This window comes from Quercus lobata, chromosome 11, assembly GCF_001633185.2.
Source record: "Quercus lobata isolate SW786 chromosome 11, ValleyOak3.0 Primary Assembly, whole genome shotgun sequence".
In the NCBI taxonomy this organism is placed as follows: domain Eukaryota; kingdom Viridiplantae; phylum Streptophyta; class Magnoliopsida; order Fagales; family Fagaceae; genus Quercus; species Quercus lobata.
This window is the reverse complement of record NC_044914.1, coordinates 28,752,880-28,765,006: the sequence shown is the minus strand read 5'-3', so window position 1 is coordinate 28,765,006 and position 12,127 is coordinate 28,752,880. Positions and strand designations below refer to the sequence as shown.

The 12,127-nt window shown below is 30.1% G+C and overlaps 1 protein-coding gene across 1 annotated transcript; it reads left to right on the top strand.

Annotated features, from left to right (window-relative positions):
* The first annotated feature begins 10,613 nt into the window (after positions 1-10,613).
* LOC115966678 (agamous-like MADS-box protein AGL61) lies at positions 10,614-11,264 on the top strand. The gene has a single exon (XM_031085858.1). The coding sequence runs from the start codon at positions 10,614-10,616 to the stop codon at positions 11,262-11,264; it is 651 nt and encodes a 216-aa protein (XP_030941718.1).
* The last annotated feature ends 863 nt before the right edge of the window (positions 11,265-12,127 follow it).

Sequence of the window (12,127 nt, the reverse complement as noted above, 5' to 3'; positions counted from 1 at the left end):
CTCAATATATTAGAACTCATTATTGATGAACTCATTTGTGATGAATTTGCATTAATGAAAAAATTCAAGGCCTGCCTGCAATATTAACTGCCTTTTTGCTCTAGAGCCATCAGTAATTGTTACGTAGGTGCCTTAGGGGACAAATGGAGTTTAATGAGTAAAATTCAATCATTTGCAGAAATCATTGATTTCTTTTTCTTTTTTTCTTTTTTCTTTTCGGGTTCTGTTTTGGAGGCTACAATAATACGACAAATCATCTAAATTGTGTAGATTGAGAGAGTCTCATGTTGAATCAAATATGCCTATAATCCGGATGTAGTTTCAATTTGTCAATCTGGTAACCACCATTACAAAGTAAGAAATGTTAATTTCACCAATTTTTTAAAATTATCGATAAGATAGTATTTTAAACTTATAGCATCTACTTCATTATGATTTCTTTTTATTATCATGCCAATATATCAATTGGTTTTTGGAGTACATGAAAATTGAATCTAAAATCTCTTATTTGACGATAAAAAACTATTACAGTTAAGCTAACTGGAAGTCACAATATTTTACCATGTTAATCAAGAAAATTTGTATCCTAAAAAATAAATTGTTTCTTAAAAACTTGATTTTGTTTCCCCTTATGCAAAACATATTTAGAATTTTATTTGTACAATTGCATAAAATAGAAAACTTACAATTTTTTTTTTTAGTCAGAAAACAAAAAATTAGTTTAAACTCTAGGGCATAAGTCAAATTTACTCCAAACTTTAAAGGTATATATTACAACATAGTCTACCATTTTTGTTGTAAATTGCTTACAATATGTCATTTCAACTATTGTTAAAGAAATTTATGCGATTTTTTTTTTTTTTTTTTTTTTTTGTGGAAGAAAATATGATTTATTTTATTTTATTTTTTAATGTTACTAGAGTACGTGCACTAGGTTTATTTTATATTTTTATTTGAGCTTACATTTAGATTAATGTGCTTATGAACAATTAGTCAGAGAATTTCAAGTCCTCCATCAGCAATCCTGAGGATATGCCTATAGCTATAGTAACCATGATTGAGCTTGTTAAAAGGAATTTGTTGAGGAGGTTTCGAGTGAAGAGGGAAGACTGGGCAAACTTGGCTGGAAAATAATATCCCAAAATTCAAGGAAAGTTAAACAAGGTAAGATTGAAATCAAAGTGAGTGTCTTTCTGTTTTGATAAGTGAGTGTCTTTGATTATGCTAGAAATGGGATTTTTGAGGTTGGTTGCATACCCACAAAAAAAAATATATGGTAAAAAGCTTAGGGCTAAGACATATCTGGCATTCTATAATGAAATGTCATTTCTGTATTATCTATGATTAGTACATTTGAAAATTATGTTGACCCTTGCTAAACCACTAGGGCATACACTAATCCTATAAGCCAATTATTTTCCCCTGATACCTAGTTTAGAGTCTTTAGACCAATGGGCTCAACAATGTAGATATTACATTTTATATTAGTTAATAACCTGTGGTCCCAGTCCCAAAGAGGATCTTGAAAAATATTAACTAAAAGGCAATTAAAGTATTTTTGATTGTTCAGAAGTGATCATAACTAAGAAATGCTCTAAACTACTTTAAAAGTGATGTCAAAAAATGACATTTGCTCACTCTTTTGTCAATATCTCTTGAACAACAACTAATTTTTGAATGAGTTTTTGTTTGTTTGTTTCTTTTTTTCTTTTTTTTGGAAATTAGACATACAAATCTTCAAAATTGACACATACTTGGCCTAATTTATTATTATTATTTTTTTAAAAGAATTTCATACTTGGCCTATTTGAATTTAAAATGAGTAAGATATTTCCACTTGAAGTTTGGATAGTAGTTTTGTCGACCAAGTATGCATCTTTTTAAGGCTGCTTATCCTTAGTTCAAGCCTATGTAAATTGCCACAGAAACTCTATTCTTCTATAAATAATTCTATAAATACACACATTATGCCTCCATTCAAAATAAATTTTAAAGAGTCTTCCAAAAACTTTCTTTCTTCACTCAATCTTTTCACACTAGTCTTATTCATGATTTTTTTTTTTTTTTCCAAAACTTCTATCTTAAAAGTCACTTTATGCATAACATGGTTTTTAATCCTTCTTTCAAAACCATTTCAAAATTTCATTTTATTTCCAGTTATAAGTTTCAAATATGTGATTCTCAATCAAGGTAAGTCCTTCCCCCATGACTTTTTATTGCTTAAATATGATTGTTTATTTTTATGAATGTGTTCTTGGATATTGTTTTTGCATAGAACTAGGTTTTGATTAGTTTAGATTTAATTTGTTATGTTATAGTTTGTTCTCAATGAAAGAGTCAAGTCAATAAATTATAAATCATGTGAATCCAGTTGAATATGGAAAATAATTTTGGAATTAGGTTTCATGTTAGGATGCGCACTCATAATTGATTGTACGAACACAAGTTTAATATTTGTGCATGCATGCTTCAGGCTTGCATATGCAGCTTGACTAAAAATAGGAAAAATTTTGTATTTTGATTTTTTGATTTGATTGCTTTGATACTTTTCGTATGTCATAAGATTTGACTTTACTCATATTTGGGAAATTAATAATTATTTGTTATTTTCCATGATTTTTAGTTGACATTGCCATAATCAAATTTTATTTGGATAAGTCTAGAATGAAGTTTTCCCTTATTAATGCATCTTTGGTGTGATTTGGTTTACTTTGATTATTGACTAGAGAGATTCGATTTGTTCTCAAATTTACCTTGACTTGATTAATTAGGCTTGATTTGTTTTTGAATTGCAGATATGTTTCCTTCTTTACTATGACATGAACGATGAATATGAATGTGTTGATGAATGTTGAATGTGTGATGAATGAATGACTAGTTTAGGTTTCACATGAGTGTGTGTGTGTGCGCGCGCGCGTGCACGTGTGCTACTTTCTTGCATGCTTTAGGATTGCCCATTATGGGCTTCCTTGATAGAACTAGCTAGGCTATGGAACCTTGGCCCACATGCCAAGGGGACTTGGGTTTCTAATACTGTCCTAAGGTGTATCCTAACTCCGAATCTAGTATCCAGTGTAGACCTTTACAAGGGATCAAAATTGGTTTTTGGACTTGAACTAAGTGACGACTCCCAGCCCCCTACCTCCAATCCACTTGGTTGAGGCATACTCCTTGGGCAACAATCCCATGTCTAGGATGGTGAGCCTAAAGTGGAGACTTCATTGGGGATAGAGAGTTAAGACTTTAGTTTATTTTGTAGCTTATCTAACAAGGACCCTCCTAATGATGCCTTGCACATCTCTTTACCCTATGAACCCTCAAGGGAAGTAGGTGGGGGATCTTAAGTCCCATTCGGGCTTAAGGTCTTTGTACCTCACCTCATAAACTCACAGCATGTGCCATTGCTCGTGATGACATATAACTACAATAACAAGTTAACCTACCTATCCATTAAGGGAAAATGTTTCTCTCTAAACTAGATTATGGAGAAATTCTTCAAAATCCTCATATATCGTTTTATTGAATGTGAATTTTGAGAATCTAATAGTTGGATTATATGTTCTTATTATAAAATGATTAAATTTTAAGTTTTTGTGATATAAAACTATGCATAAAAAATAAGTTTATTGATTGTTATTTGAACAAAATTTGATATGCATGTTAAGAACATTAAAAAAAAAAAAAAAAATGCAATCCAACGGTTAGATTTTCAAAATTCTTAAACAATAAAAAGATATAGGAAAAGTTTGAAGGGTTTTTCTCTAAATTAGTTTGGAGATAAATCTTTTCCTCCACTAAGGGCCACTCCACCTAGGTTGGAGAACAAGGCACCTAGTTGTGAGTGGTATTTTGAAGGAAGAGGAGAAGGAAACCCTATTAATAATCTATACCCGGCCATACATAGAATGGCCATAAAACTTGATCCCTAGGGAAAAGCCCAAAGTTGCATGTCTTAAAGAAGAACCCAAAAAGAAATAAGAATATGATCCAATTAGCCACGGTAAACCCTAACTTTTGAGCCTAGTTCAAAACCTTCTTTTTTTTTTTTTTTTTTTTTTTTTTTCAATTAAGGGATCTAAAAGCATGAGTATGCATAGACTTTGGAAAATGACAATGGACTATAAACTTATAAGATACCCTAACTTTTGGCCTCAAATCCAATACAATTTCTCAAACAAAAGGCCCAAGATCATGTATGTTATGAGCTTTATTGAGATGATGTTGGACTCATCCATAATGTTTTGAAACCTTAAAACCCCAAAGAGTTGGGTAGGCCCACCAAAAACTCAATGAGGATTAAAAAAAAAAAAAAGGTGAAATCATTTGAAAAAAATGAGACCGACACGACCATTGGACCAAATCATTGAAATTGGATGTATGGCCCATATGAGAGTAGGGAGATTGAAAAAGTAAATGGACCATGATCCTTGAAACTAGATGTAAGGCCCATCTTAAGGAAGGGATTGAACATTGCAAATGGGCTTTGGCTAGAAGAGATGGTCTTAGGAATGGAAAAAATAAAATACTCTAACAGGTTGGGATAAGTAAAAATTAAAAAATAAAATAAAATGGAAAAAAAAAAAAAATGAAAACAAAACAAAACATAAAGAAAAAGACGAAGTGTTGGTGTGGGCTTCAAAGTGTCACGGCTCACTTCATATATAGGTCCAAATAAGTTTGATAAAAGAGAAAAAAATGGGGAAATTTTCTAAAATATGATGGGCCTCTATTATGAATGAGGCATTGATCTTGTTTAAATTCTTTGATGAGATCCACTTATGAAATACCTTTGATTTTTTTTTTTCTTTGCTGTTTGATTTTGTTTTTAGGGTTATTTTATATTTTGTTTTCAATTCACCCTGTTGTGTCGAACTTTCATGTTTGATTTTGCTTCTAGTTTTTTTTTTTTTTTAGGGTTATTTTATATTTTGTTTTCAATTCACCCTATTGTGTTGAACTTTCATGTTTGTGTTTGATTTTGCTTCTAGTTTTTTTTTTTTTTTTTTTTTTTTTTTTTTAAGTTCACTCGTGTTGTTTGCTATTTGATTTTGTTTCTAGGGCTCAAATATTGTAAATTTATTTGTTGGTCATCCTATTGATTGATTATGATTTTAGTTTATTATATCATGCTATTATGGTTTTAGTTGATTATCTTGTTGTTATTGTGATTTTAGCACTGAGAAAGTTGATGTTATTGTTTGATTATCTAATCTAATAAGGCATTTTATAATTCGTATGTTTTATAAATTCTATTTTATAAGGGTTTAATGTAGTATTTGGGGAAAAATAAGCCCTTTGCAAAGAAAGGTCCAATTAAAAAGAAGTCAAAATGGGCTCAAAATGCTATTTTTTAGAGGCCCAAAAGCCCAAATTTTAGAATAATAATTTTAAAAGGCTAGCCCACATAGCTAAACGAACTGCACCGAGCCGCTAAGATTAACCACACCTTGTGCTGACTAGTTCTTATCCTCCAAAAGTGAGGTGCGGTCAAGCATAGGGTGAAATAACAACTTATAAGCATAGTGCAAAAAGCCTCTCCAAAACCAATCGCACCGAAGCACGTACACCCCTATGTGACACTACAAAAGATGTTCTTACCATTTATACTATCACTTGAACTCTGCCAATATATAGAGTTTAATGATCATAATTACACAAACGATTGATTTTTTTTTTTTTTTTCTCTTTCGAGGAGTATACAATGACAAATCATCGAAATAGTGTAGATGGATAGAATCTCTAATTGGTATATCACATATGCCTACAACAATATAAATTATTCAAATATTTTTAGAAAGTCCCAAGTAAGTATTCTTAATTTTACCACCTTCATCGAGAAAGTTCGTACCCCAAAAATAAATCGTTTCTTAAGAACTTGATTTTGTTTCCCCTCGTGCAAAACACGCCTAGATGGCTAGATGTTTATCTGTAACAATACTTTATTTTTTTGAAGAAAATCTGTAACAATACATAAAATAGAAAAGTTACACAGAATCTTTTTTTTTTTTTTTTTTTTTTTTTTTGGGTCGGAAAAATACAGAACTACACACCGAAAAGGTTTTAAATATATATTAAACTATTTTATTTTTGTTTTAAAAAGAAGAAGTATTAAGTATCGTTCTGTCTTCTCAAAAAAGGGGAATATATATATATATATATATATATATATATATATATATATATCGTTAGGATAGATCCAAACCATTTGATATCTAATGTGTCTTTTATATTAAAAGCGAAGGCAAGAGTTAGGTAAATTTCTTTAGGCTGGATCCGTTAGATTTTTTTGGTCAACAATTATTTAATAGGTTTCGTTTAGACAATTAAATCTACAAAAATTAGTTGGAAAATTCTAGGATTATACATAACCATTGCAAAATGACACAGTAATGAATATAACTAGTAAATTTTAAATGAATGTCTAATTTTTATTATTTTTTAAAATTAATGACAAATCAATTTGAAAAAGCTAAAATTTGTTGTATTCTTAATATCACTTAAACTAAATTAAAAAAAATAATTAATTTTCAATTACAATTAGAGAATATATAATGACTAGGATAATAATGACTTTTTTTCTTTTCTTTTTAGAATAGGATAATGATGACTTATACATATACATAAATACACATATATTAACCCCCAAGGGATTGGCCTAGTGGCTAGTGGTTTTCAAAGCCTCATGAGATCCCTCATCAAGAAAAAAAAATATAAATAAAATAAAATAAAAAGCCTTATGAGATCCAAAGTTCTTGGGTGTGAAACTTCTACCCTTCATCTTGGGAACACTTCAAAGTGATTCCTCCATTAAAATTGCCTTAGAATATAAATATTTTGTCAAACTATGAGTATTCCACATTTATATATAGCTTTCATTTTCCTTAAGCCCCTATACAAACGAGATGACTCTTTTTAGTATACAAATTTAAATAGTAACTCAACTGGTTAACACCTTCTGTATTTAGGGTTCAAATATCTAAGAAGATTGATGGGAATGAGGACTTGAGTTTTTTTTTTTTTTTTTCCTTTCCAAATATGAAATGGAATTATAGTGGGACATCATAAAGTTAACCTCATGCCTTAATTTTATCCATGAGATTGTGTTTGGATGGAGGGGGAGGCGAGGAAAGTAGAATGAGATGACTGAGGAAGCTTAATGAATCTAGTTTGGATGTCTTTTTTTTTTTTTTTTTAAATAAGAAAAAGTAAGGTTCAATTTTATTGATGAATGAAATTATTTTGGAATACATCATCCAAATCTAGTTGTTGTTCTTCTACCTATACATCAAAATATGTAGATAAAACTGCTCTTCTAGCAAGGAAATGAGCAGGTTGATTGCCCTCTCTCTTCACATGATGGAAACTACAACTTTTTAATTAAAGTAGAGGCAAAGTTCCTCTCCCTTACCCTCTACTCTTCTCTCCCTACAAATGTTCAAATAAATTATAAAAACATACTAACAAGAGCAGCGTAGGGGGTCAAGAGGGCCCAACCCCCTTGCCCCTTTTCCTTATAAATGGTCTTCTTCTTCCCTTTTTTCTTCTCCATTTTTGAATTTTTTCTTTAATTTTCTTTTATATGTCAAACCTATTAAAAAAAACATTACAAAAAAAAAATGTTTCATATATATATATATATATATGTGTGTGTGTGTGTGTATATATATATATATTTTTTGAGATAGTTACAATATATTGTTAATCTCGCAGCTCAAATTCCCCCCTCCCCCCTCCTTAAACCTCCCAAGAACTTTGTGTATGAGAAGGTGCTGATTAAGGTAAAAGGCCCTTGACGTTTCCTATTTTATCTTAAAGTTAAGAGGTAAAATAAAAGGAAGGATTCAAAATAATAATAATAATAAAGAAAGAAATTTGTAATTGAAGATAAAAAATATAAAGAAATAAAATTAAAAAATGTTACCTTTAAAAGGGTTAAGAGTTCAAATTCTTTATATGATATTTATTATTTTTCAAAAATAAATGTTTAAGTAATAAATTTAAAAAACAGTTATATAATAAACTTTATAATTTAATATTATTTTTAAGTTGAACTCAAAAGTATTTGATGCACAAATGGTACTTATAATATGGCTTAAAATTTTTATGATTTAATCATTTTATAAAGTTAAATACAATTAACATTAATTGTTCTTGGGATTTATTTACTCACTAAAAATCATTACATGAGAATTATAAGTAAAAATTTGATAAAAAAAATTACATCAAGGTTTATTCATATATAAAAACCCTAAAAAATTAACACAATATAACGAATTTTTATGGGTTTTATCATTGTTATTGATACCGTTCCGTTCCAGCCGAAATGGCCGGAATTTTTCGTATCGGTATGTAAACTGGTACCAAAATACCCCACGTTCCACTTCGAGTCAGATTTCGGGCTGTTTCGGGCCATTCCGGACAATTTCGGCCAAGATGTAAATTCTGGCCAGTACAGGATTTAGCTTGTTATTAAAATTTAAAAAAATAAATAAAAAATAAAGATCCAAACGACACCGGCCTACCATTTGCCTGAATGAACCCAACGTCCTAGCCCACTTCTTCATCTTCTTCTTCTCCGTTTTGTATCCACTAGTTAGTGGGACTGGTCTTTTGTCCTTTTATTTTCTATTGTCTTGAGTGTCCTAGTGTCTCCTAAAGTCTTTTATTGATTTCAAATTTTAACTTTTCTGAGCCCATCACGTGAGTAACTTTGGAAATGACAAAAAAAGTTAAAAAATTCAAAAGCAAATGTCAGAGGTATTATTTTTATTTTCCTCATTTTGTACAATGGTTTATAACTTTATATTAATATTAATTTATTTTTTTTTAAATATTATTATTAGAAAAATGTTATATTGATAATATTTTCACAATTCTTACACAATAAATTGTAAATAATAGGTTGTATACGTGTGTGTTCATATACATATATATAAATATATATATATATATATATTTTTTTTAGAAACCCCGAAACATCCTGAAACGGTACGCCGAAATAGGCCAGTACCGAAATATTTCGTTCCACTAGACAAACCGAAATGGGTCCAAAATGAAATTAATAACAATGGGTTTTATAACATTAAAATACCACTTAGTATTCATATGAGTAACATTTTTTTCATCAAAAAAAAAATATGAGTAACATTTTTTATTATTATTATTTAAATTGGTTAAGTATTATATGGATTGAGTGCACGCGTGTGCATAATATGCGTATCTACATGTCCACAATTGTATGGACTATATAGACAAGTATATATGTTTTTTCTTTATAAATTCTTTCACAACCTTGTTTGTAGTTTTAGGATTTAGACCGTGTATTACTGTACGTCATGAGCTATTTTAGTGATTGCATTCTGGGATCGTGGATCATATTTCTGCGTCACACAATATCTTAATGAACGTTCGTGAAGATTCAGCCTAGTACAATTTTAAAACAAATCTAGGATTGTGGAAACTGACTTTTCTTTCTGTATAATTTTCATATTTCTGCTTGAGAGTGAGACCAACCCAACTTTACTAGCTATCCCAGACTGTAGCCACTTAAACGAACCAGGAACTCTGTATTTGGTGCTTAGTTGCAATGCTTAAAGACAGTCATCAAGGAGGCATCTCCCTCGCATTAGTTTCATAGTAATTAATAATTTAATAGTATTAAAGATGGTTTTGAGGTTCTTATTATATCACATACAAAATCATCTTGTATTAGTTTATGGTTTGCATAAAATTTTATCTATTCCAAATAAAATTATTTTTTAAAACATCTCTAACCTTTTTCAATGTGAATTCTCAACCAAAAAAAAAAATTTCATTGTAATACCAATTTGTGTTTTGATTTAATAATAAAGTATGCAATTATTAGAAGTAGACGCTATAGGTAGAAACTTTATTAAAAAAAATAATACTAAGACAAAGGGCAATGCCTTTTATTCTATGGCCTACTTCAGATTGGATTAGCTTGGTTCATCATGTATGTAAGAGATTTTTTATTTTTTTATTTTTTTATTTTTTTTAATTTAGGAAAAGATATTAGCTTTTTTTTTTTTTTGGGGAAAAGGGAAAAGATAACAGCTGTATTTTTTTTTTTTTAATTTAGGAAAAGATATTAGCTTTTTTTTTTTTTTGGAGGAAAAGGGAAAAGATAACAGCTGTATGTATGAAAGCGATTTTAGAAGTAAATCTAAAGTTCCTTTTTTCGATCAAAAAATGTAAAGTATTTTTCCTTAATCTATTGTGAAGGAAAGTCAAACTCAATTCTAATTCCAATTTATTAAGATATAAACCCGCCTCAAATATGCTATATTATGACCTCTAAAGGTTAAATGATCATTAATTATAAACCTATAAATAGATAATTATGTCATAGTTATCATCCACACAGTAAAGAAGATTTTGTAACGTCCAAATCTTTGATTAATAATACAAAGTAATTGACAATTAAGACACACAAATGATAGTTTTAGTAGTAATTAATTACATAGTTAACGCAAAAGACCCTATATAAGTACCCACTTTTCAGTTTTCCCGGCAGAAGCACAGAAAATCCAAATAAAAAAAACAAGTATTTTTCCTTTCAGTCTAGTCGAGTTGAATCTCTGATAGGTTTAGCTATGGCAAAGCAAAATCTTAGCATGGGTCGCAAAAAGACAGGGTGTACAAAAATTCTGAGCAAAAGTCATCGACATGTTACATTCTCCAAACGTCGGTCAGGGCTTTTTAAGAAAGCTAGTGAGCTTTGTACACTTTGTGGGGCTGAGATTGCCATTGTTGTTTTCTCACCAGCGGGCAAGATTTTCTCATTTGGTCACCCCAACGTTGAGCCTATACTTGATCGTTTTCTTACTGGAAACCCTAACTTAGGGTCCAAGAAACACCAGCTCATTGAAGCTCATCAAAATGCTAATGTTCGTGAGCTCAACAATTATCTCACTCAAATTATCAATCAAGTCGAAGCTGAGAAAAAGTATGGAGAAGCACTTGACCACATGAGGAGGGCTAACCAAAGACAATGCTGGTGGGAAGCTCCAATCAATGAGCTTGGGCTACATGAGTTAGAGCAATTAAGGGTTTCGATTGAGGAGCTAAAGAAGAATGTAGCAAAACAAGCCAACAAGATTTTGTTTGAGTCTGCTCCTAATTCTTTACCACACTTGGAGATGAATGGTATAGAATATGTTGAATTTCTTGAGAGCAAGCCTAAAGTTGATGCTGCTTCTACTATCCCTAATGCCTACGATTTTGCTTATGGGTATCTGCTTTAATTTTTATTGAACTGAATTTCTATGCATTTCTTTTCATCTACCAGTTGTTTTTTTTTTCCCTTTTTTTTTCAATCTTCTGAAGGCAGGGAAAAACTAGTGCCTTCCTAGCTACTAGTTATGGTCTACTCTTTGGTTCTTCTTTCAGTTATAGTTGTAGCTTGTAAATAAATAATTATGATGAGTTTTAAAATAATGTTTATTGTTACAGTTGTTATTGGAGTGGTCATAATCATTTGTTGACGTGATCGTTAACCTAGTGGAACCTTGCAAAAAATGAGAAAAGCCTTGCACTAGAAAAGTAACCTACGATAAGAATTAATTACAGTTAATTAAAGTCATAATTTTCTATGGGTTTAGATGAGCTTATTTTCATTAGTATATATTCTCTATATGATCTAATTTTGACATTGAAACAATAAAAATACCATGACCTATCTATCTTGCAAGTTGAATAAGGATCATCTTCATTTAAAATGAATCCAATTCATGTTTCATGTTAAATATTGAAAATTTAAAGTGAATTTAGTAACACTTAATTTAAAATTTTAATCGAAAATACATGATATCATAATATATAGTTGAATATATATTATATATAAAATCTTAACTGTAAAATAGAATTTCTCAATTTTTGGTGCAATGCATAAGAACCTAATACTACTTCTACAGTTCTTCACCAATCAAATCACCACATAAAAAACCATTGAGGAGCTTTCTTTTACGGCATCGATTAGGTTAATTAGCTCCTGAAGAAGTTGCTTTATTCTTTCTATTTCTTGATAATCAAAAAGCTGCTTTCGTTAATAAACAATGACAATATGTCTGCAAAAACAGAATAAGTTTATCCTCTAACATATTCATTT